This window comes from Neoarius graeffei, chromosome 4 (genome assembly GCF_027579695.1).
Source record: "Neoarius graeffei isolate fNeoGra1 chromosome 4, fNeoGra1.pri, whole genome shotgun sequence".
Classification (NCBI taxonomy): Eukaryota; Metazoa; Chordata; class Actinopteri; order Siluriformes; family Ariidae; genus Neoarius; species Neoarius graeffei.
Window position 1 is genome coordinate 17,529,430 of NC_083572.1, and position 24,273 is coordinate 17,553,702.

At 45.3% G+C, this 24,273-nt stretch overlaps 1 protein-coding gene across 2 annotated transcripts in view; it reads left to right on the forward strand.

Annotated features, from left to right (window-relative positions):
- LOC132884905 (inactive rhomboid protein 2-like) overlaps nucleotides 1-24,273 on the forward strand; it is a 102,621-nt gene that overhangs the window by 35,954 nt on the left and 42,394 nt on the right. For both annotated transcript variants that reach the window (XM_060918955.1, XM_060918954.1), the window contains exons 3-9: nucleotides 15,396-15,540; nucleotides 17,633-17,760; nucleotides 22,253-22,439; nucleotides 22,536-22,751; nucleotides 23,159-23,278; nucleotides 23,506-23,621; nucleotides 23,751-23,957. In XM_060918955.1, coding sequence (XP_060774938.1) covers nucleotides 15,403-15,540; nucleotides 17,633-17,760; nucleotides 22,253-22,439; nucleotides 22,536-22,751; nucleotides 23,159-23,278; nucleotides 23,506-23,621; nucleotides 23,751-23,957 — 1,112 coding nt within the window. In that variant the 5' untranslated portion in view covers nucleotides 15,396-15,402. The remainder of the gene's footprint in view (nucleotides 1-15,395; nucleotides 15,541-17,632; nucleotides 17,761-22,252; nucleotides 22,440-22,535; nucleotides 22,752-23,158; nucleotides 23,279-23,505; nucleotides 23,622-23,750; nucleotides 23,958-24,273) is intronic.

Sequence of the window (24,273 nt, forward strand, 5' to 3'; positions counted from 1 at the left end):
CTATTTTCAAAAAAATGTACCTATTACGGTCAAGAAGTCTTCACTTATTTTTTAGTTTCTCATCAGAACAGAGGGGTTTAATTGAAAAATGATTCACATAACTGCATAGACAATAAAAACCTCTCTAAATTTTCATACTGAAGTTATCTTATTTAATAAGAAAATGAGTGATTTGTTATAATTTTTCTTTACCGTTACCAATGCAAAAACTAATTATTCATAAATATATCTTACATTGTTGAACTTACTCAGGAGTAAATTTTGTTTTTCACAAAAATAACTAATTAGGTGTTGTAAGACTCCCTACATGTGGGTGGAGCACTGAGGACGGCAGGACAGAGATCAGGGTTGCAAAATGGCTTTATTGCCACACTTTTCAGTGAACAACGTTAGATTGCTTAGACACACACACACAGCCAGCGTCTAGTTCGGAGATCACCCCTCTGCTCTCACTCTCCCTCCTTAAATAGGGCGCGGTCACTGGGAAGACACACACAAACACAGGTTAATTGTTCTCAGGTGTCGTGATTCTGCCACTTACCTTCCCTGACTCCGCCCTCCTGTCACAGACCGGCGCTTGACCACGCCCCCGCTGCCACATACCCCCACCGCCCGACTCAGGCCGGGCGGCCGTCTGGCCTGCAGCCGACTCCCCCCCCCCCCCCCCTTGACGGGAGAGGAAGTCCGCCACGACCATCTGCGCCCCCGGCCTGTGGACCACCTTGAAATTAAAGGGTTGGAGTGCCAGATACCAACGGGTGATCCGCGCGTTGGCATCTTTCATGCGGTGGAGCCACTGGAGGGGCGCGTGGTCCGAACAGAGGGTGAAAGGGCGCCCCAGTAGGTAGTACCGGAGGGCGAGAACCGCCCACTTGATGGCCAGACACTCTTTCTCGATGGTGCTGTAGCGCCCCTCACGCACCGACAGCTTCCTGCTGATATACAGGACAGGGCGGTCCTCCCCCTCCACCTCCTGGGACAAAACCGCCCCCAGCCCTCTGTCCGACGCATCGGTCTGCAACACAAAGGGGAGAGAAAAGTCAGGGGAGTGTAGAAGTGGCCCCCCACACAGTGCAGCCTTTACCTCTGAGAAAGCCCGCTGGCACTGCTCCGTCCACTGGACCGGATCTGGTGCCCCCCTTTTAGTGAGATCAGTCAGCGGGCTGGTGACGTCCGAATAATTAGGTATAAACCTACGATAATAGCCAGCCAGCCCCAGGAACTGTCTCACCCCCTTTTTGGTCTTGGGCCTCGGGCAGGCCGCAATTGCTGCCGTCTTATTAATTTGGGGACGCACCTGCCCGTTGCCCAAGTGGAAGCCCAGGTACCGTACTTCCACCCGCCCAATCGCACACTTCTTTGGGTTGGCTGTGAGCCCCGCTCGCCTCAGCGACCTAAGGACGGCCCTCAGATGTTCGAGGTGCCGCTGCCAGTCATTGCTATAGATGATGATGTCATCTAAATATGCTGCCGCATACGTGGCGTGAGGGCGGAGGACTCTGTCCATCAGCCGCTGAAACGTCGCGGGCGCCCCAAACAGCCCAAACGGAAGGGTGACGAATTGGTGTAAACCAAACGGTGTGGAAAAGGCCGTTTTTTCTCGGGATAGTGGAGTCAAGGGGATCTGCCAATATCCCTTCGTCAAATCCAGTGTCGAATAAAATCGAGCAGTGCCGAGTCGGTCGAGCAGCTCATCAATACGAGGCATTGGGTACGCGTCGAATTTAGACACCGCGTTGACTTTTCTATAGTCCACACAGAACCGGACCGACCCGTCGGCCTTGGGTACCAAGACCACCGGGCTGCTCCAGTCACTGTGGGACTCCTCGACGATGCCCATTTCGAGCATGGTCTGAAGTTCTTCCCGAACCACCTTTTTTTTGTGTTCGGGTAGCCTGTAAGGGCGGCTACGCACTACCACCCCCGGGGGTGTCTCTATGTGGTGCCCTATGAGGTTAGTGCGACCGGGCAGGGGCGAGAACACATCCCGAAAACTCGGTCTGCAACTGGGCGACCTCCGTGAGTTGGGTCGGGGAGAGGTGGTCTCCACAGGGGACCGGAGAGGTACGTGATGCCAATGTTCCTTTTTGAACCTCCGGCCCCAGCTCCGCCTTCTCCGGAACTACCGACACCAACGCCACGGGGACCTCCTCGTTCCAGAGTTTAAGCAGGTTGAGGTGGTAAATCTGTAGCGCCCCACCCCTGTCCGTTCGCCTCACCTCATAGTCGACATCCCCGACTCGCCGTGTGACCTCAAAGGGTCCTTGCCACTTGGCGATCAATTTGGAGCTCGACGTGGGCAACAGTACGAGTACCTTATCTCCCGGAGTGAACTCTCTAAGGCGCGTACCCTTGTTGTACAGGCGGGCTTGCCGTTCTTGGGCCTGCCGCAAATTCTCCTGAGTTAGGTGGGTGAGCGTGTGGAGTTTTGCGCGCAGGTCCATAACGTACTGAATTTCATTCTTACTTTGTGAAGGTCCCTCCTCCCAATTTTCCTGCAGCACGTCCAGGATGCCGCGCGGCTTACGCCCATATAATAATTCGAACGGGGAGAACCCCGTGGAGGCTTGGGGGACCTCTCGCACTGAGAACAGCAAGGGTTCGAGCCACTTATCCCAATTACGTGCGTCCTCACTTACGAATTTTTTAATAATATTTTTGAGGGTGCGGTTGAACCGTTCTACTAAACCGTCCGTTTGTGGGTGATACACGCTGGTGCGGATCGGCTTAATCCCCAATAACCCATACAGTTCGCGCAGTGTTCGTGACATAAACGTAGTGCCTTGATCAGTCAGAATCTCTTTCGGGATTCCAACTCGGGAGATGACGCGGAAGAGTGCCTCTGCAATACTGCGTGCTGAGATATTGCGCAGAGGCACTGCTTCCGGGTATCGCGTTGCATAGTCCACCAGAACTAATATAAAGCGGTACCCTCGTGCTGACCGATCTAATGGCCCGACGAGATCCATCCCAATTCTCTCAAACGGGGTCTCGATTAACGGTAGAGGGCGCAAAGGCGCTTTTGGAATGGCCGCTGGGTTTACTAACTGGCATTCGCGGCACGCCGTACACCACCTACGGACATCGCCGCGAATCCCCGGCCAATAGAATCGGGCCATTATTCGGGCTAGTGTTTTATCCTGCCCCAAGTGTCCAGCCATGGGATTAAAGTGAGCCGCCTGGAATACCAATTCCCGGCGGCTTTTCGGAATTAAAAGCTGCGTGACTCGCTCTTTAGTTTGAGTGTCCTGCGTCACTCGGTATAATCTATCCTTCATAATCGCGAAGTAGGGGAAGGACGGGGTGGCGTTCGGCGGGAGCATTTGACCATCGATTACTCTCACTTGGTCAAACGCATGCCGCAGAGTATCGTCTCGCGACTGCTCTAATGGGAAATCTGCGAGGGATTCCCCAATAGAGAGAGGAGGAGCCGGCGGCTCCTCACTCTGACGCGGAGATGACGTAGACGGCTCTGTGACCGCTGCTCCCGCCAAAGCGACACCGGGACCTCCCCCTGTCAAATGGCAGGACCCACTCTCTACTAGGCGTGTCATTAAGCCCCGAAATCCCGGCCAATCAGTCCCCAAAATTAAAGAGTGGGTAAGGCGAGGATTAACCGCCGCCTTCACTACGAATTTTTCCCCTCTGAAAATAATGTGGACCGACACCAAAGGGTAGCGGTGAACATCCCCGTGCACACATAACACCTTCACCCCCTGTGCTCCCCCCAATGCCTCGTTTTGAACCAGGCTTTGGCGAATTGAGGTCTGATTACAACCAGAATCCACCAACGCCTGATATGTAGCCCCTTGGATACTCACCGGTATGCGATACGCTCCGGCCCGATCGAGGGCGGCCTCTGGCGCGTCGGGGATCCGAACCACCGCGCCCACTTCCATTGCTGTGCACTGCTGATGAAGGTGGCCCGGCTCCCCGCAGCGCCAGCAAACCGGCCCGGGCTTTCCCTCTGCACCGGTGATCTGGGGCTCACTCACCTGAGGTGGGGGAGAGACAGACACAGAAGGGAGAAACGGGAGGGCACCGCGGGTGCGGCGGGCCGGCTGGGGTGGAGCCGGCCCCCGCCTCCGCGGTGGGGGAATGGGGCGAGGACGGGACACAGGAGGAGGGAGAGAGAGAAGAGGAGAGAAGCGACGATGCCATCTGCTGTCCTGCCGCCGGGACAGCCGCCAGATGATCCTCCGCCAGCTCGACTGCCTGATCCAGCGATGCCGGGCGGTGGCACTGGACCCACTCCGCGGTTCCGTCTGGTAAGCGGGCGACGAACTGTTCCAGTACCACCTGGTCGACGATTCCCTCGGCGTCGCGATGGTTGGCCCTCAGCCACCGCCAGCAGGCGTCCCGGAGCTGCTGGCCGAACGCGAACGGCCGGCCAACTTCCTCCAGTCGCAGCGCGCGGAAGCGCTGGCGCTGTTGCTCTGGGGTGCGCCCCACGCGCTGGAGGATGGCCCGGCGGAGGTCCGCGTAGGCCAGCCGGCGGTCGGCGGGGAGCTGTAGCACGGCCAGCTGTGCCTCTCCCGTGAGCAGGGGGAGGAGGCGCGCCGCGCGCTGCTCCATCGGCCACCCCGAGGCTTCGGCGACCTGTTCGAACAACGTGATGAACGCCTCGGGGTCGTCCTGCGGGCCCATCTTGGTGACGATGAGGGGAGACGGGCCCGCGGCCGGAGCGCTGGTGGACCCCGCCGACGCGAGGAGATGCCGGAACGCCTCGCGGTCTTCCTGCTGGGCCAGCACCAGGGCTTCGAAGCGCTGCTCCTGCTCCTTTCGGAGCGTGACGAGTGCCTGGTGCTGGCTTTGCTGAGCCGTGGCGAGGGCGTGGACCAGATCGGCGAACGGGGAGGATTCCATGGGGCTGCTGATTTGGTGCTCCACGTCCCGGGTTTCAGCACCACTGTAAGACTCCCTACGTGTGGGTGGAGCACTGAGGACGGCAGGACAGAGATCAGGGTTGCAAAATGGCTTTATTGCCACACTTTTCAGTGAACAACGTTAGATTGCTTAGACACACACACACAGCCAGCGTCTAGTTCGGAGATCACCCCTCTGCTCTCACTCTCCCTCCTTAAATAGGGCGCGGTCACTGGGAAGACACACAAACACAGGTTAATTGTTCTCAGGTGTCGTGATTCTGCCACTTACCTTCCCTGACTCCGCCCTCCTGTCACAGACCGGCGCTTGACCACGCCCCCGCTGCCACAGGTGTTTAAACAAAAGTATTGAGTACATTGTGATTATTATTTTTTTTTTTTTTTTTTTTTTTTTAATATAAATTCAAAAAATATTGTTACTTTAGTTTCTTTACCGTTACCCAAAAACATTTTTGAAAATAATTAGTTCCTAGTGCTTGCTAAAGAGGGAGCTGTTTGACATCCTGAAGTGCCAGGATGTTGGGACTCCATTTTGAATTTTTTTTGAGGCAGTGGAGGCTGAAAGGTGAGCAAAACATTTCATTAATTACTCATGTCACACAAATATACTTTCTTTACCGTGATGCGCATATCATCTTATAGACATCGGTGATCAAATAGAAACTATTTGTAGTTGTTGATTAAGTTTGAGTGATGAAATATGAACAATTATTTGAAAGCATAACTGTCATGCTGTGTTGTAAGAGAATGAGACACCTCTTTACCGTTACCATATACTTTTCTTTACCGTTACCATTCCTAATAATGGTAAAGAAACTTTGGTAACGGTAAAGAGAAAATCATGCATAAATGTCTGTTTTTCTCTAGATTTCTGGGCCAAATAGGCAAATAGAATTGAATTTAAAATATTTTAAGTCATCGTGTACCAGATCAAGTATAATAAAAGCTTTTTTGGTATGGTAACGGTAAAGAAAGCCATAATTTTTTAATAAAAAATAATAGGAATCTAGCTTTGCTGATTAGTAGGACTTGATTTTAATCAATAGGCAATCTTTTTGTACATTTATAGAAAGAGTGACAATTTTTTTTCATTTCTTTACCGTAATTGGTACAGTTTTTTTTTTTTTGAAAATGGCCCATATAACGTCTTTTCTCGCTTTCCGTTACTGTAGTCAGTCTTTCATGTATCACTCGCACACTTTACGTCCTCTGTTTTTCGCTCCTGTTTCAGATTTCTATCCCACAATGCCTTGCGTGAACAGGGAAAGCCCACCACGTGATGAATTGCGTCACGGTGAAGCAGGAAAAAATAGTGGAGAATTTAGGGCCACATGGCCTTTAATTCATTAATTGTTCTGTTTAAAAACCGAATAAAATAGGAAGTCTGCGATTTGAAATCGGTAGCTTTCATTCCACTAAACAAGAATAATTGGGTGTCGGGGAAAATTCATTTTCTGACCTACACTTGAAAAATCCGAAAGGCAGTCTACCTTTAAATTGCCGTAATTGCCGCTGTCTGCCTTTTGTAAAGTTTCAGCTGATTTGCAGTGCAAATCAATGTCTTCAGATCACCAAGTTTTCACAAAATGTGCTGAACTGGTTTGACAATTATCATGATGACACGTCAACACTGAATTACAGTATTCTTTCATTCCATTCAAAAAGTTCAATAGTAGTGTGTGCTTTAGATCAATCAACATAAACACGTTAGTTGGTTATATCTAGAACATTGACCGATTTTTATATTGTTTACTGAGAAGCTAAACATATCTGTAACGGTTCGTATGGGTCGGTGGAGCACAGAGGACGGCAGGACAGAGATCAGGTTCTGAAATAGGGGTTTTATTGCCACACTTTTCAGTGAACAACTCTCAACTAGGCAGACACACGCGACTGGCGTCTGGTTCGGGGATGAGCTCCTCTGCTCTACGCTCTCCCTCCTTAAATAGGGCGCGGTCACTGGAAGACACACAAACACAGGTTAATTGACCTCAGGTGTAGTGATTCTGCCACTTACCTTCCCTGACTCCGCCCTCCTGTCACAGACCGGCGCTTGACCACGCCCCCGCTGCCACAATATCCTAATCACTCTTGTTGTTGTTAATGAAACACAAGCTTTCAAGGAAGTGCCCATGTTTTTCCCCCACTTTGTAGCCCAAGTTCTCCAAGATCAAAAATACCATAATCGCGAGTTCAGATGTCCGACTTCTGAGTTAAATTGAATCCGTCTTTAGTGTAGATATTTATTTTTTTCCTGTAGTATTTCATTTCTGTGTAGCATCTTCTGGTAAATAAGTAACATGGAGCTTCTTTCCAGTGATTTATTTTAAAGTAATGCTTTTCCAGTTCATAATGTTGATCACATGCTGTGCATTTATGGATGCAGAACAACAGCATGATGAATCCTGTTTCAGGGAAATATTTGGATTTATTCTGTCTGCGTTCACTGGATATGAGTAATCGCATGCTCTGATTGGTTATTCTACTACTAGGAGATCAGCTCATATACCGTGAGTAGAGGGAAAACAAAATGGTGGCACACATCAAGTCCGATACATCACTTTATCAAGAATTTAAAAGAAACAGAAATAGCTGAGGGCGGCACGGTGGTGTAGTGGTTAGCACTGTCACCTCACAGCAAGAAGGTCATGGGTTCTAGGCCAGCGGCCAGCAAGGGCCTGTCTGTGCGGAGTTTGCATGTTCTCCCCGTGTCTGCGTGGGTTTCCTCCGGGTGCTCCAGTTTCCCCCACAGTCCAAAGACATGCAGGTTAGGTTAACTGGTGACTCTAAATTGAGCGTAGGTGTGAATGTGAGCGTGAATGGTTGTCTGTGTCTATGTGTCAGCCCTGTGATGACTTGGCGACTTGTCCAGGGTGTACCCCGCCTTTTGCCCGTAGTCAGCTGGGATAGGCTCCAGCTTGCCTGCGACCCTGTAGACCAGGATGAAGCGGCTAGAGATAATGGATGGATGAAATAGCTGAAAGAATAGGTTTTTTTTTTTTTGGTCACTTAAAAAAAAAAACCCTAAAGAAGCAGAAAAACAAAATGGCGGCACGCATTGCTGAGCCAACTGAGGATGAAATTAAAAACTCTACTTGAAAACAAAACCTCAAATACCAAAAAAAGCGCAGCAAAATATAGAATAAAAGTATTTGATGGTATGGATGTATCTTTTTTTTTTTTTTTCAAGTATTATTATTATTATCGCATTTTTCACAAATTGCTACTTTCATTTCGACGATTTGTTTACATTCTAGCTGGAAACTATTTTGTCGGACGTTTTGTACCAAGTTTTCATTTATCGAATTTGCAAAAAAAAAAAATGCTCTGTTTCTCAAGATGTGGAAAGAATAAAAGTTGTTCCACTCAATCGAGTCGTACATGGCTTATAGCCAACTCGGCGCTACGTGCCTCACCAGCGATCAGCTCATGTACAACTCGATTTTGTGGAATAACTGTTAAATACTGTATATGGATAAAATTGGTAAGCTTGCATTCTTAAAATTCGTAATGTGTAGTGAGACTGAATTCTAATCCTGTAAGATACTGCAGTCTTGAAAGTTGTCTTGGATTAAAAAATTTTAGGGGCCTGATCTCAGAGTTTCTTTTTATTTATTTATTTTTTAAGGATGTTTATTATATGAAGTTAGAAATTATTAAGAAAAAAAAAAGTTTCCAAACACAGGGTCTTGGACTGGGAAACAATAGGCATCTCGTTGCTGTACAACATATGAATCCTTGAAGCCAGACTGTACTGAACATCCAACACCCACAAGCAAACGCATCCCCATATGTCTAAACCCACACTTCTGCTAGTGCTGTCTCTCTCTTACACCCTCACTGTTCTCTGGTCCAGATATCCAGAATTGTATTACTTCAGCTGCTCTTCATGCTGCTCGCTAGCCACAATATGCAGCATGTTTTGTTCAGTTCCTGCAGTTGGGTTGATTTAGGGTGAAGTCACTCTCATTGCAGTTGAACAGTGCTCGAGTTAATTTAGAACCTGAGCAAAACCATTTAACTGGATACTGTAGACTAGGGTGCATCAGTTGCCCTCACTTTCATAAAATCTGATGCATTTTTGTTTGGGTGTTCCTTTTCACCAATAAAGACATCCTGTAAAATTTTTTTGACCATATTCAAAAGTCTAATGGTGGCGCCATGAGGTTCATTTTTTGCCAAAAAATGCTTTATTTTATGTTTTCGCGTAAGGTTTGAATCACAATGTTGGACTCCATTTATTGATTTCTTGTGACCCAGAGATCATGTTAAGGGCAATTCCATGTAAATGTCAACCTCACCATGCAAAAAATAAAGCAACATGTAATACATCAAAACCACTCCCAGAGATATCACCTAGGCCTGTATTTTACAGATGTGAATAAGTTGAACCAATTTGTAACCAACCTAATGTGTCACTGTCAGTCTTTCTTTCTTATAATGTAAAACCCAAGCTAAAATCAACTTTGATCATGTACAATTCTATATTATTGCCAGAAGCCACAGAAATGTATGCTAAAATCCACAAAACAGCAAAACAATAGCCATCCTAAATATTATTTAAGAACTTTGATAGTTTTAGCTGATATTTAGAGAGTTTTTCAAAGGGTTATGGTGGTTAAATTGCTGATTTTCTAAACATATGCCATGTCTATTACCTTTGCAAGGGATCGAGAAGCATTAATGTGATTCATAATACATTTGTATTGTTTAAAAGTAGTTGAACAATGATTCAATGAACAGCTAAAACTCAAACTGTGCTTGATAATATGTACTAAAAATGTGTATCTAAGATGTTTGGTATACTCTATAAGGTGCCATAATGTTTCATGAAAAGTGATCGAAATTTTGTCATAAAAGTCAAAATGGCAGCTTTTTCCATAACTTTGAGCTCCTGGTGCCACCATTAAACTTTTGGATTTTGTCAAAATATTTCACCCAGTGTGTTTTTTCTTACCAAAAGGAACATAAAAACAAAAATGCATCATGATCAGAGGAACGTTTTCATTTTTAGGGGGCAACTGATGCACCCTACTGTAGACTCTGCACCTTCTGCTCATTGCAGGACTCCGATTCACAATATGAGCATGCGTAAAATCCCCGTCAGCATACATGCATACTTTTTTTTTTGCCTTTTCTTTATATGATTATGAAGAGCAGTCCAATAATCTCGTATCACCCAGAGGAGAACGGGTTGCTTTTGGTTCCTCTCAAGGTTCCATCCTCGTTTCTTCTCAGGGAGCTTTTCCTTGCATTTGTTGCCTCTCTATGGCTTAGTAGGGGACTAGGATTTATGAAAAACATCCCTGTGTCCGAAATCGCTCACTACTCGCTATATAGTGGACTATATAGTGAGGTCGCCATTTTGTAGTGCTGTCCGAATGTATAGTGAGAATTATTACACTATAGTGCACTGGAAGTATCCCACAATGCATCATGAAAGATAGTGTACAACTGATGGTCACTAACCAAGCAATATATACCATCATGCATTGCAGTCGCGCTGAAAGGGGGGAAAAAAAAGGTGTTGGGGTGAATGGACGGAGGAAGAAACGCATTATAAACGGACGTTCAAGTCCAATTAAGAATGGGGGGGAAAGCTAAAGTAGAATAAGACGGATAAAATACAAGAATAAAAGTTACAGTGCAGAGCGAGGAATTAATCGAAAGCCTCAAATTTGATTTAAGAAAAGGCAGAGGCGAAGAAGGAAGTATTCAGCCTTGATTTAAAAGAACTGAAAGATGCTGCAGACACTTTGTATTGATTAATGTGGGAAATGTGCTCAGTATAATATGTATCACGAAAATGTATGCTCGTATTTATTATTTTGAAAACCCACCTGCCGACTGATCTGGCACGTTTTAATTGTGCGACGGTAATGATGTAAATAACGGTGCAGCAGAGTAGTGTCCAAAAGTGTTTTTTCACTTTACTAATGAGCTCACTATATAGTCCTCTATGTAGTAATTCCCTAAACAGGGAGTAGTGAATGAGTGAGTGATTTTGGACACAGCACGTCTTTTGTTAAAATATGGGCTTGGATAGGATTGGGTGAAATGGGACAGGATTGGAATGCGAGCCCTGCGATGACCTGGCGACTTGTCCAGGGTGTACCCCGCCTCTCGCCCATAGTCAGCTGGGATAGGCTCCAGCTTGCCTGCGACCCTGTTGAACAGGATAAGCGGCTACAGATGATGGATGGGACAGGATTGGGTAGGATAGGTTCAGGCGTGCCAGGACGGGATCGAGTAAGATATTGGGGGAGTGCTGCTGAGAATACTTTCACAAATATGGACAGTTACCGTTCTGCATCTCCGCTCTGACCGTCATTAGTCATGGTCGTCGTTAGGATTTCGTCCGTAACCTTTACTGATTTTTGTTGCCTCTGTGCACGTTTCTGTTCTTGCTGCATACAGCATCTCGGTTAACGGATTGCTGCATTTGGAGCCGGAAGGTGACGGACAACCTCTGTGAGGAACCCATATGTGGGAACTCGTGCTGTACTGCTTTGACTCTTTCGTCCCTTTTTTTTTTCCCCTTTCTGTGGAACCGTGACGCTTTTCAAGTAGGAAAAAAAAACATACACACGTTCACTCAATTCTGTGGAATTAAGGAGTTTTTTTTTTTTTTTTCTCTCATGGGTCATACATGTTCAGGAACAGGGTGGTTTACAATAACACCACCCACAGCATCTGGTGTAATGAACACACACTGATATGTGGTTGCCAGCAGGATTCCCCCCCCCATCCAACAGTTGACTGAGCGTTATAGATTTCATCAGCTTGACGCAAAATAAACAGTGCCGTGTTGACATTGTGCCATGTTTACTTGGAACTACAGTATCCATATTTTACCTGCTCTGCTTCTCTCTGCTACGTGTGGCTTGCCTGGGAATAACCACGCAAGTTTCCCACCGAGCACTTGGTTCTCAATACTTGCTTACAAATTTGACTTAAAATGCACGTTTCAAAAGGCAAAGTGACTTTGTTGCATACTTGCATGCCTGCATTCTTGCAGTCAGGCACACTTGCGTAATTGAGTTCTAATTTGCTAGCTTTCATGCATATGAACAACAACTTCTTCAACTGCAGTCATTGCATTCTCGCACACACTGACCTACTCTTGCGCACAGTCATTCTCCTGCACACATGATCATGCTCTATCTTTTTTTTTTTTCTCACCCACTGATGCTGACACGCCCTGTGATATTCTAACATGCTCTCATTCTCCGACAAGATCATACTCACACACATACTTGCATACTTGCTCAAACACTGTCATATTCTCACATGTATACAGTGGTGCTTGAAAGTTTGTGAGCCCTTTAGAATTTTTGATATTTCTGCATAAATATGAGCTAAAACATCAGATTATCACACAAGTCCTAAAAGTAAAGAGAACCCAATTAAACAAATGAGGCAAAAATATTATACCTGATCATTTATTTATTGAGGAAAATGATCCAATATTACATATCTGTGAGTGGCAAAAGTATGTGAACCTCTAGGATTAGCAGTTAATTTGAAGGTGAAATTAGAGTCAGGTGTTTTCAATCAGGTGTGAGCGGGCACCCTGTTTTATTCAAAAAACAGGGATCTATCAAAGTCTGATCTTCACAACACGTTTGTGGAAGTGTATCATGGCACGAGCAAAGGAGATTTCTGAGGACCTCAAAAAGCATTGTTGATGCTCATCAGGCTGAAAAAGGTTACAAAACCATCTCTAAAGAGTTTGGACTCCACCAATCCACAGTCAGACAGATTGTATACAAATGGAAGAAATTCAAGACCATCGTTACCCTCCCCAGGAGTGGTCAACCAACAAAGATTACTCCAAGAGCAAGGTGTGTAATAGTCGGCAAGGTCACAAAGGACCCCAGGGTAACTTCTAAGCAACTGAAGGCCTCTCTCACATTGGCTAATGTTCATGGGCCCACCATCAGGAGAACACTGAACAACAGTGGTGTGCACGGCAGGGTTGCAAGGAGAAAGCCACTGCTCTCCAAAAAGAACATTGCTGCTTGTCTGCAGTTTGCTAAAGATCACGTGGACGAGCCAGAAGGCTATTGGAAAAATGTTTTGTGGACGGATGAGACCAAAATAGAACTTTTTGGTTTAAATGAGAAGCGTTATGTTTGGAGAAAGGAAAACACTGCATTCCAGCATAAGAACCTTATCCCATCTGTGAAACATGGTGGTGGTAGTATCATGGTTTGGGCCTGTTTTGCTGCATCTGGGCCAGGACGGCTTGCCATCATTGATGGAACAATGAATTCTGAATTATGCCAGCGAATTCTAAAGGAAAATGTCAGGACATCTGTCCATGAACTGAATCTCAAGAGAAGGTGGGTCATGCAACAAGACAACGACCCTAAGCACACAAGTCGTTCTACCAAAGAATGGTTAAAGAAGAATAAAGTTGATGTTTTGGAATGGCCAAGTCAAAGTCCTGACCTTAATCCAATGGAAATGTTGTGGAAGGACCTGAAGCGAGCAGTTCATGTGAGGAAATCCACCAACATCCCAGAGTTGAAGCTGTTCTGTACGGAGGAACGGGCTAAAATTCCTCCAAGCCGGTGTGCAGGACTGATCAACAGTTACCAGAAACATTTAGTTGCAGTTATTGCTGCACAAGGGGGTCACACCAGATACTGAAAGCAAAGGTTCACATACTTTTGCCACTCACAGATGTGTAATCTCATCTCATTATCTCTAGCTGCTTTATCCTGTTCTACAGGGTCGCAGGCAAGCTGGAGCCTATCCCAGCTGACTATGGGCGAAAGGCGGGGTACACCCTGGACAAGTCGCCAGGTCATCACAGGGCTGACACATAGACACAGACAACCATTCACACTCACATTCACACCTACGCTCAATTTAGAGTCACCAGTTAACCTAACCTGCATGTCTTTGGACTGTGGGGGAAACCGGAGCACCCGGAGGAAACCCACGCGGACACGGGGAGAACATGCAAACTCCGCACAGAAAGGCCCTCGTCGGCCACGGGGCTCGAACCTGGACCTTCTTGCTGTGAGGCGACAGTGCTAACCACTACACCACCGTGCCGCCCCAGATGTGTAATATTGGATCATTTTCCTCAATAAATAAATGACCAAGTATAATATTTTTGTCTCATTTGTTTAACTGGGTTCTCTTTATCTACTTTTAGGACTTGTGTGAAAATCTGATGTTTTCGTTCACATTTATGCAGAAATATAGAAAATTTTAAAGGGTTCACAAACTTTCAAGCACCACTGTATCATATTTTCTCCTGCACTCTGATTATGATGGTGTGGTTTGATAATGCAAGAGATCTCAAGTTTGAATTACAGCCTAAATTACCTCATAGAAAAAGTCAAATGGAGAGCTTCATTGTAACGGGAACTGTTTTACACGTGAACAAAGTCACCGCTGGTGCTGCGTAAAGTGTAAAGACCCATTACCGGTACGTTAACGCAACTTAAAATGCACACAATGAAGCAACATTGTTTATCTCCTACTCTGATCCAACTTTTCGTATGGAAAATCCAGTGCAAACGTGCTCTCATTACTGATCCCAGCCATGCTGTAATGGCGAACAGTTTGACATTGAGCACCCTCGTGTCAGGTTACCGCGAAGCTGCTGATGTTGATGTGTCTCTGAGGTTCAGCGCTTGAGAGCTTGCTATCGATCTCTGACTGACTTTTGGTCTTCACGAGCGGCGCTGATGTGATGCATCTGTTACGGAGACACGGAAGAGAGGGCTCTTACAGTGATGTACTACTTATAAGAATTAGCTTTGAAGGCGCCTTATGAGTTGCAAGGGAAGTGTTATTGAATCCTCTCGAAGAAGGAAATTAGATTTGGGTAAGTGCTTTTGGCATTTTTGCAATCGGAGAATGCCTGTTTAAAGCTTTTTAAAGTGTTCTGATGTAGTTTGTGCAATTGGTTAAATTTTTTTTTTTTTTTAATACAGTCAGTTGGGAGGCTGAATTGTGTAGTGTATCTTGTAGAGTAACCCCATGTGTATAGCTTGGGTATACACAGGTGTTTCCCAAGAATTGAACAAGTTCCGTTTCTCCGTCTGGTTCCTCTTAAGGTTGCTTCATGTAGTACCCCTCCCCCCCCTTACAGTAGTTTCTACTGTGCTGACCTAGAGGTTATGCTTATTAGCCACATTATTGGCATTGGTCCAGGATACAACTAAAGGAACACGTACACGTCTGGTAAACCTTATTCGGAAACTTGACGGCGCTTTTTGAATTTTCAAAGCTCATCAATTCAGTGGCTACAAACCAGAATTTAAATTGTGTGGTCTGCTAACCTGGTCTTTGAGATCTCGCAGGGCTTCTGTTGCGTACCATGTACAGAATCTTAATGTTCCTCTATGCTTAGCTGTGTATATGCAAATTTTTGTAGGCTGTATGGCATGAATCGATGAAGGACTTGGGTTGAGTCTTTTGCATGAATGACAAAATGGCCAACTGACTATACCCTTTTTTCTTTTTTTACCGCTTTTACTTTTAAAGAACCAAGATGGCATCCCAGGAAGGGGAGGAGCCAAACAGCAAGAGCAGTCAATCAGACAGTCGGTTGAAGAACAAGAAGCCACCCAGCCTGGTGATTGCAATCCCACTTAGCGAGGATCAAGAGAGAACTGCAACAGAGGCACAGGTAAAAAACTACTGGAGTGCGAGCTTCCAAGTTGAATATTTCAGAGTCCTCAAGGATTAAAACAAGAAGGCTTTCTGCAGGTTTAAGCAACTTGTTTTAACGTCCGATGCAAGTGCATAAACACGGCATGTTCTTTATGAAAGAGCAATCCATGAGTCATGGTCAGAAGTGAAAGTAAGTCACAATGCAGGCAGCAACAAACAAAGGTGATCCAAAATCATAAACAAGTGTCCACATACGAGGGTTGGAACATGGAACCGAAACTAGAAATGCACGAATGTAATGATCAAGACTTCGCAACTAGGGATGTTAACGGATGACCGTTTGACTGATGGTTGACCGAATCGTCAACCGGTTAAATTTTTTTTTTTTTTGGTTGTCGGTTTAAAAAAAAAAATCAATCGTTTTGAAGCTGCCGATTTTGGAGCAGAGAACCTGGAATTCTGTGTTGTAAACGCTTGCGGCATGCCATGCGGTGTAAGGACGACAGCTGACAAATCAGAAACACCCATTCAGTCATGTCCCGCCCTCCCGCCCACCGAGCTGCCACTCGGCGAAAGAAAAGTGTAGACACAGGCTTTTTAGCTTACAAATTGCTGTTCTGTTTGGTTTTTTTTAATTATTATTAGAAGGCACATGGAGTTTAGTCCTGCCTTGGCCAGTGCATTCTGAAAGTATGTTTCGGTCTGTAGCCAACAATGCATGTTATTGCAGATCATATCTCTCCACACAAACTAAAGGCGCAGATGCCGACTTTTTCACGGCTGAATCGTGCAGATCCGATTATTTTTATTTATTTTTAACTTTTTTTTTGGGGGGGGGTGTTGGAGTGTCTGAATAATTTCATCAGAGTAAATTCTGTATTTAAAGTTACTAAATAAGCAAATGCCATTACAGTCCATGAAACAGGAAGTATGAGAAGAAAACAGTAAATCAGAAAGCTGCGCACATTTGCGCAGCTTCCGCGAAAACGTGCGCACCTTTCTGATTTACTGTTTTCTCATACTTCCTATGTTTCATGGACTGTAACGACATTTGCTTATTTAGTAATTTTAATACAGAATTTACCCCTGATGAAATTATTCAGACACTCCAATGCCCCCCCTAAAAAAAAAAATCGGATCTGCACGATTCAGCCGTGAAAAAGGCGGCATCCGCCAAAAGGCGCGCCGTTTGCATCCCTGTTTAAACTCATAGGTTAACCGGCTAATGAGGCTCGGTGGTCGGTCAAGATTTTTTTTTTTAGTTTTCACCATCCCTATTCGCAACAAAACACAAAAGCAGGGTATAAATAAGCAGACTGACTAAGCGCTAACACAAAACAGGTGTACACCATAGGATGATAAACCATAAGACTAGGACTAGAACAAACAAAATCACACGATGTGAGCCCAAAATGAAAGCAGCGATCTTTGTGCTTGAAAGTGATCCTCATGGACGGATAATTTCTACGAAGTTGTGATCAGGCTTGTCCAGAATGCATTGCATTCATAAAACAAATGTAACGTGACCTCATGCAGCCCAGCTCCCAATCAGCCGAGATGGATGTAAATACCGCAGAGATGTACAGACACGTGCTGACAGTCGGTCACAAAAACGAGCTGTTGGCTAGTCCAACATGCCAGCATGATGGATGGGTAGATTAAAGGGTGTGTGAGGGTTGGGTTTATTTTCCACCTGTGGTCAGCCACATTGCGTCATGTCCACAGCTCAGTGAGAACCATTACAGTAACGGTTGACGTCTGCTGTTTTTGTTTGTTTATTTTTACTCACGGTCATCCAATACTTCACCCCGCATATAACTGCTGTCCTTAAAACTAAAACCCGGTTCTGTTCAAGAACGACCAGTGTCGATGAAGTCGATACTGTTCTTTAAAGGAGCAGTTTGTAATTTTGGAGCCCTCTGCTGCCTGAGAGGTGACACGCTAATTCGCACAGACTGATAGCCATGAGACGCTCTGTATTATTGATTGTGCACTTTTTTTTTTTTTTTTTTTTTTGTTGCTCCAGATTCTTGTTTTTTGTTCCCGTTGGTATAGTCCCAATCATACAATCCAATTTTGAGAATTTCCTCTGTGTATGTGCTCTCCAGCCCTTAAGGCCATCGTTAAAGAGAAGTGTCAACATGCAGCAGTCAAACGACGCCTTGTCAGAGAGTGGCGTGAACGAGAGGAGAGCAGCGTTCCGTCGACAGACGTCTCTTTCTCAGAGCATCCGCAGGTAACCACACACACAAGCTTTCTAATCAGATACAAACTCCTCCTTTGTCATTAGTGGGGTTTCCCTGTTATGCGATATTTGAATTGGATTAGATCGGGTCATGGAGCAGCCATGGCCTGAAGCTTAGAGAAGCAGCATTGAGCCCAAAGGGTCATCCTGGGACTGGCAGGCAAAAAAAAAAAACTGTGTGAATGAACAGCACTTTCTCCTCTGTCTGTATCATGGCTGAAATGCCCTTGAGCAAGGCACCTAAGCCCCGACTGCTCCCTGGGTGCTGTAGTTTTGCTGCCCATTGCTTTGTGTGTGTACGCGCGCATGCGCTCATTGTTCACTGGGTTAAATGCAGAGGAGGAATTTCACTGTGCTTGTGTACACGTGACCAAATAAAGGCTTCTTAATTTAATGAGATTCAACTTTGTCATTTGTACAGAGTACAGGTACAAAGCCAATAAAGTGCAGTAAGCATCTACATGGTAGCCGCGGGGTCTTAAAAGCCTTAAATTTTAATATTCCAAAATTAAGGCCTTAAAGTCTTAAATTGCTTTGCCCAAGTCTTAATTTTTTAAACAAAGGTCTTAAATTTACTCATACTATTCTACAATGTGAAAGCGTGGGTTTTGCGTAACATCAGTGAATTTCTTGGAGTATGCGCAAAGACAGAAACAATATTGATACATATTCGCGCCGGCGCAATCGTTGGAGTCCGTGGTGGAGAGGAGACTCCGCGAATCGCAGCATGGGGAAGTGTCGTTTTAATCAGCAGTGGCTTTCAGATGAAAGCTATCGTGATTGTGTGAGGGAGGTTCCTGGAAGCGACGTTGAACCAAGATGCTGTGTTTGTCGAAAGACCTTCAAGTTGTCCACTATAGGTCATGTCGCTTTAGAGTCTCACATGAAGAGCTCAAAGCACATTGCATCTGCCCTCCACCACCACCAGCCCATCGCTCAGTTCTGCACGGTTCAATCTCCGAATGCACCTGGAGTTGGCACTAGCACCACTGTCGAACGTCAGCAGCATCAGCCGAGCCAGACATCATCGGCAAGGCTAGCAACAACACAAAGGCCGAGCAGTGGCATGATGGGTGTCGGTGGAACCCCGACACTTCGGGCAGAGGTGCTCTGGATTTTAAAAACAATTACGGAACACCACTCGTACAGCTCGAATGAGGGCATAAGCGAACTCTTTAAAGGTCCCATGGCATGGTGGTTTGTTGATGCTTTAAACGGGCTCGTGGAGGTTTCCGGATGTTATATCCGCAGCCTTTCTCGAAATGAACCCTCGGCACGTAGATATAGCCTCCTGGGAGAAAGCCCCATTTCGGCGCTTTTCCCAGTGCGTCGTTTTGCTAATGAGAAGCAGGAGGCGGGGAAAGGTAGAGGGTGGGGGCGGGTCTTATCATTAATATTCATGACGTGTAAACGTGTTACCTCTGATTGGCTAACAGCACTGTGACGCTACCTCCAGTGGGTCAGAACAAGCGGATGTGGGTGTCTTACTATGGCGAGAGAGAAGGAACAAACCGCGAAGGGAAAAATACCGCGCGCTGACGTCATTAAGGTGCGACGCGAGGAAATAAAATAAATTCAACAAATGTCTGGGTTTTTACTGAACAAACAAACAAATAAAATGAACGAGTGACTTAAAAAAAGAATGTGGGTGTCTTTGTAAAAACTGTTTTGATTGGCTATTATAACAGGGCATGCTGCATGCTTTTTGGTTTTGTAGCGCAGAGTACCTGGCTAACTGCAGGAAGCGGTTAGCTGCACAGCTAATGTAGCCATTGCAAGGCTAACGCACCGATTTTAAAACACGGCAAAACGACTTAAGTTATACTTACTTGTTCGGTGTTTGTGGCTGATGCGGCAGGGATGCTTGGTACGGACCCAGGCTTCAGTGACAGTTGATGTGCAAAACCTGCCCTACTGTCCCAAGTTGTGGAAACATTCATCAGGAAAATGCTTCCGACAAACTTGGCTAGACTCGACGGCGTATTATTGAAGTAAATAAAATTAAGCCACTGCGTCTTCAGAGGCTCTCCCGTCAGCAGTAAAAACAGACTCCTTTCTGTGTTGTCACATCCATGTACAGTGCAATTTCCATGTTTGGTGGCAACTTTTGAGCTGGGCGGGCAATCCATACAGTGGGTGGGAATCCAGAGGGGGGGCGTGGGGATCATCTCCCTTGCTGACGTAGTAAAGGGAAGAGTTTATCAACGCGCCGTTTTGACGCGCCATTCTCAAATGTTGGGCATAGTTTGGTTTACACATTATGAAATTTCGAGCCACTGGGGTGACTTAAGAAGGTCAGAGGAACTCATTTTAACGTTAAAAAACCTCAAGGTGAAAATTTCATGCCATGGGACCTTTAAGGCTATGTTCCCAGACTCTGAAGTCGCTACAACATTCTCCTGTGGAAAAACAAAATGTCTTACATAACAAAATTCGGTCTTGCTTGTCTTGAATGTGAAGATTTGACAAGCAATGCACATAATGACTTAAGTACCGTATTTTCCGGACTATACGTCGCTCCGGAGTTTAAGTTGCATCAGCCAAAAAATGCATTATGAAGACGAAAAAAACATATACGTCGCACCGGACTACAAGTCGCACTTTTTTGAAGGGTTATTCTATCCATAGAATCTGTGATTCTATCTGATAAGCGGCGCGTGGTTACTGCGCGACTGCATCGTTTATTTAATAAACGAACAGCTGAGCAGTGATAACGCGCCCTTTGCCCTGTAAGTAGCCTAGTCTGATTATTTTAAATATCTACTACTATCTTTAATACTATCACTATCGTTATTACTAATAGCCTATATTATTATTATAACTAATATTAGTAGCCTATTACTGATGCATTAATCAGTTTGCTTTTAGAATATTTTTACCGGTAGGGCTTATTATCGCCCCATGGCTCTTTCATCTGTGTTATTAAAGCTGTAGTCATCATCGAGGAGTGTCATTCTTCATTTTTGTCGAATTTTATTTCATCAAATCAGAGGTCAAGTAGGCTATAGGTATATCATCTCCAAAGACAGGTACGGTAGTAAAAACAACCGTCTAGTGGAAAAAAAAAAAACCGCTTTTAAATCCCCTACTTAAATCCTTAAAATGAGTCATTTAACTCATGTCTTGTGTGATCTGATCTCCAATGGTGAAATAAACCGGTTGTGATATGAGTACAGTCTGTTATTTTAGAAGATAAATGTAATATATAATTTAATATATAGACTAATAAAAATTAATATTTTATAATATCACGACATATTACTGTCTGTAACTGTTTGTCACTAAAGCGTTTTCTAAGATCATAATGTCTGATATTATTATTATTATTATTATTTTACACACACAATAAGCGCATGTGCGTAAAGTTATAGTAAACCATCCCCCGCCTTTTTTTTTTTTTTGAGTCGCCGGACCCACCCACCTCCTGCGTTCTGGGACCTCCCACTTCACAAATTAAGCACTGCCTAAAATCACTACATAACTTATTTAAATAACTATAGGCCTATCATTAATAATAAAACACAGGTCAATCAAGTTTATCAAGCTGACGATTTCACTCCAAATCAGCAAATCCATTGAATTCCTCATCCTCGGTGTCGCTTCTGAACAACTCTGCCAACTCCAGCGGCAGATGAAGCGCCGTTTCCTCTTCTTCTGCGTGGCTGTCGTCAGACTCAGCATCAGCTCCAGTTATTCCGCGGTGAAAAAAAACAAAAAAACATATATGCGTCGCACCGGAGTATAAGTCGCATGGCCAGCCAAACCATGAAAAAAAGTGCGACTTATAGTCCGAAAAATACGGTATATAACTTTTATAATAAAAGTATTTTTACTTGAAACATTTGTTATTATTGGGAATTTGATCTGGTGTTCCATAATGGGTGCGATGTAGGTCTTAATTCTCATTTAAGTGGTCTTAAAAAGGTCTTAAATTTATGGTGGTCAAACCTGGGGAAACCCTGATCTAACCAGAAGTGCAAAACACAGTATTATTTACAGATGAGTGCCAGAAGTACGTACTGCAGATGGACGGTGACGACGTACAGATCCGTTTGTAAATATTTAAAAGCATATTTACAGAGGGGAAGTGGACAGGATTAGAGACTTATGTAAGACTGTATGTACAGTTAGTAGCAATTAACCGGTGTGAAATTCCTCACAAATGGCCCATTGTCAAGATGGCCTCTGTAAAGATAATGTGTGAATGATGAGAGTTGCAGTCTCTCTACGACTGCGTTTTCCTGCCGTTTGGTTGCTGCTTTGAAGAATATTAAACAGTAGTTTTATAGAAACCCCCAATACTCGGTGAACTTTCATAGGAAACAGGCACGAGCGCTGGAAGGTATGTCATTTTTACAGGTCTAGAAACTATTTTAAATTATTACCAGTTACACCTTAAAACGTTTGGATGCAAATAGTCGCACTTTCCTGACAACCACTTTCCTGTGCCTGTCTTTGCGCGCTCTCTTTGTGTCCCCTACAGGAACACGGCACAGTGGTTCGGCGTCGGTACAGACTGTGAAAGTCAGCAGCAGGTGTGGCAGAGGAAGAGTCTGCGCCACTGTAGCCTGCGTTATGGCCGCCTGAAACCTCAGTACAGAGACCAACAGCAGGAGGCAGCAAGCATCGACCACAGCCTCGACTCGCCTGCTGCTCACAAGATGCCAAAGGTACTAAAGAGTCATGCTGAGGGGGGAAAAAAAAGGATGTGGAGTGTTTTACATACTTGGTTTGTTTTAAAGCAAGTCGTCGTCTTTTTGTCTCAGATTGTGGACCCTCTTGCGCGTGGACGTCAATTCCGTTACGACGAAGTTGATCGGCCCAGGACGCCACATGTTGCTCATGCTCCTCCCCCTCAGACCCCAGGTGTCTCCTCCCTGTGCTCCTTCACCAGCCAGCGCTCCACTTACAATCGGTTCCCACGTCGGAAGAGAGAGTCCGTGGCCCGTATGAGCATCCGTGCAGCCTCCAACTTACTCAGGGTGTGTGTGTGTGTATCTGTCTGCACAGTATGGTATAGTTTAGAGTTTACAGTATTAATATCAGGAGCCAAGTTCCACTTAGCATAGTTTGAGGTCAGCTATCATGAGGACTAGAAAGATGGACGTGTGGGTGGGGTGTGTGGTTTTTTGTTTTTTTTTTAATTTATTTATTGATTTTTAAAATTTAGTCCACTGCTGTATTTTTATGTCATGGACATGAGTAAAGCTGACACAAATTAGGTTAAAACTTGCTGTAGAATGGGTGGCCGTTAGGGCCGCGACCCAGTGCTTCCCAATCTGCCCTGTCCTTCCCACTAGGCCTATCCCAAAGCTCATGTGTGTGCTCCTGCTATATGTTACATATTGGATTTCTTGGCTATAGTCATAGGTGAGGTGTGTGTGTACAGGGTCGGCCCGGCTTTCACAGCACTCAGGCGCCTCGAAGTTTCCACCGGAGGAGTTTTGTTCGACCCAGCTGGATGGAGGAGGACACAGTGGACACCTGCGATTCTGTCTTCTTTAGCAAGGCAAGAGTTTGCCATCTTTTATATTTCTGTCTTATTTATTCTGGTAATGGTGGGGTTTTTTTTTTTTTTTTTTTTTTTTGAAATGGCCAAAAAACAGGCATCCATCCAGCTTGCAAGTAAGAAACAAAACAGGCTTGAAAAGTTTGCATCGATTTGTTTTGATGTTAGAATGTGTGGGAGGCTTGCTGGAAAGAGTTTTTGAAATATTGTGTGCATGTTGCTGGCAGATGGATGCGCATGAGGACTTCTACTCTATAGCAGATGATGTGTTTGAGTCGCCGCCCCTCTCTGCTACATTGGGTGTGGATGTCGTGGTAGATGAAATGAGCCGGTACCCCAGCAAGTGAGCTCCCAGAAAGTCTCAAACTTTGAGTTTAGACGATGCAGAGCTGAATTGGTCACTATTTCTTACTATCACTAATATCCATCCATCCCTCCCTCCCTTTTCTCCCCCCTCTGTCTGTGTGCTCAGCAAGGATATCAGCCGGACCCCAGCTGCAGTGGTAAGCCCCGCCCTTCGGCGAGGGGGCCGTATTGCATCCCGAGTAAAGCACTTTGCCTTTGATAAGCCCAAGCGTCAGTATGGTTTGGGCGTGGTGGGGAAGTGGCTGGACCGCCGCTACCGCCGGAGCCTGAGCAGCCAAGTGCAAAAACAGCTGGATGACTTCCATAGCCACAGGTGGGTCAAAGTGGTAATATATCGTACTGTCACACTTGCACTTCAGAGGGAATGACAAACAGGCTTGTGGCATCTCAAGGTACATTTTTGCTTTGCTTTTCAGCAACTTTTTCACTCCATGCCCAAAATTCCTCTAAATTTAATCGTGACCGGAACCAGTGGATACTCATGAACATCGCCATGCACACACCTCACCTTCACCAACTGTACACTTGAATCAGGATGCTTTGATGAACTGTGGTCCGATTATACCCCAAATCCACCGAAGCCTGACGTGTACTACAAAATTTTGTGCCTAACATTTCTTTCTTTAGTA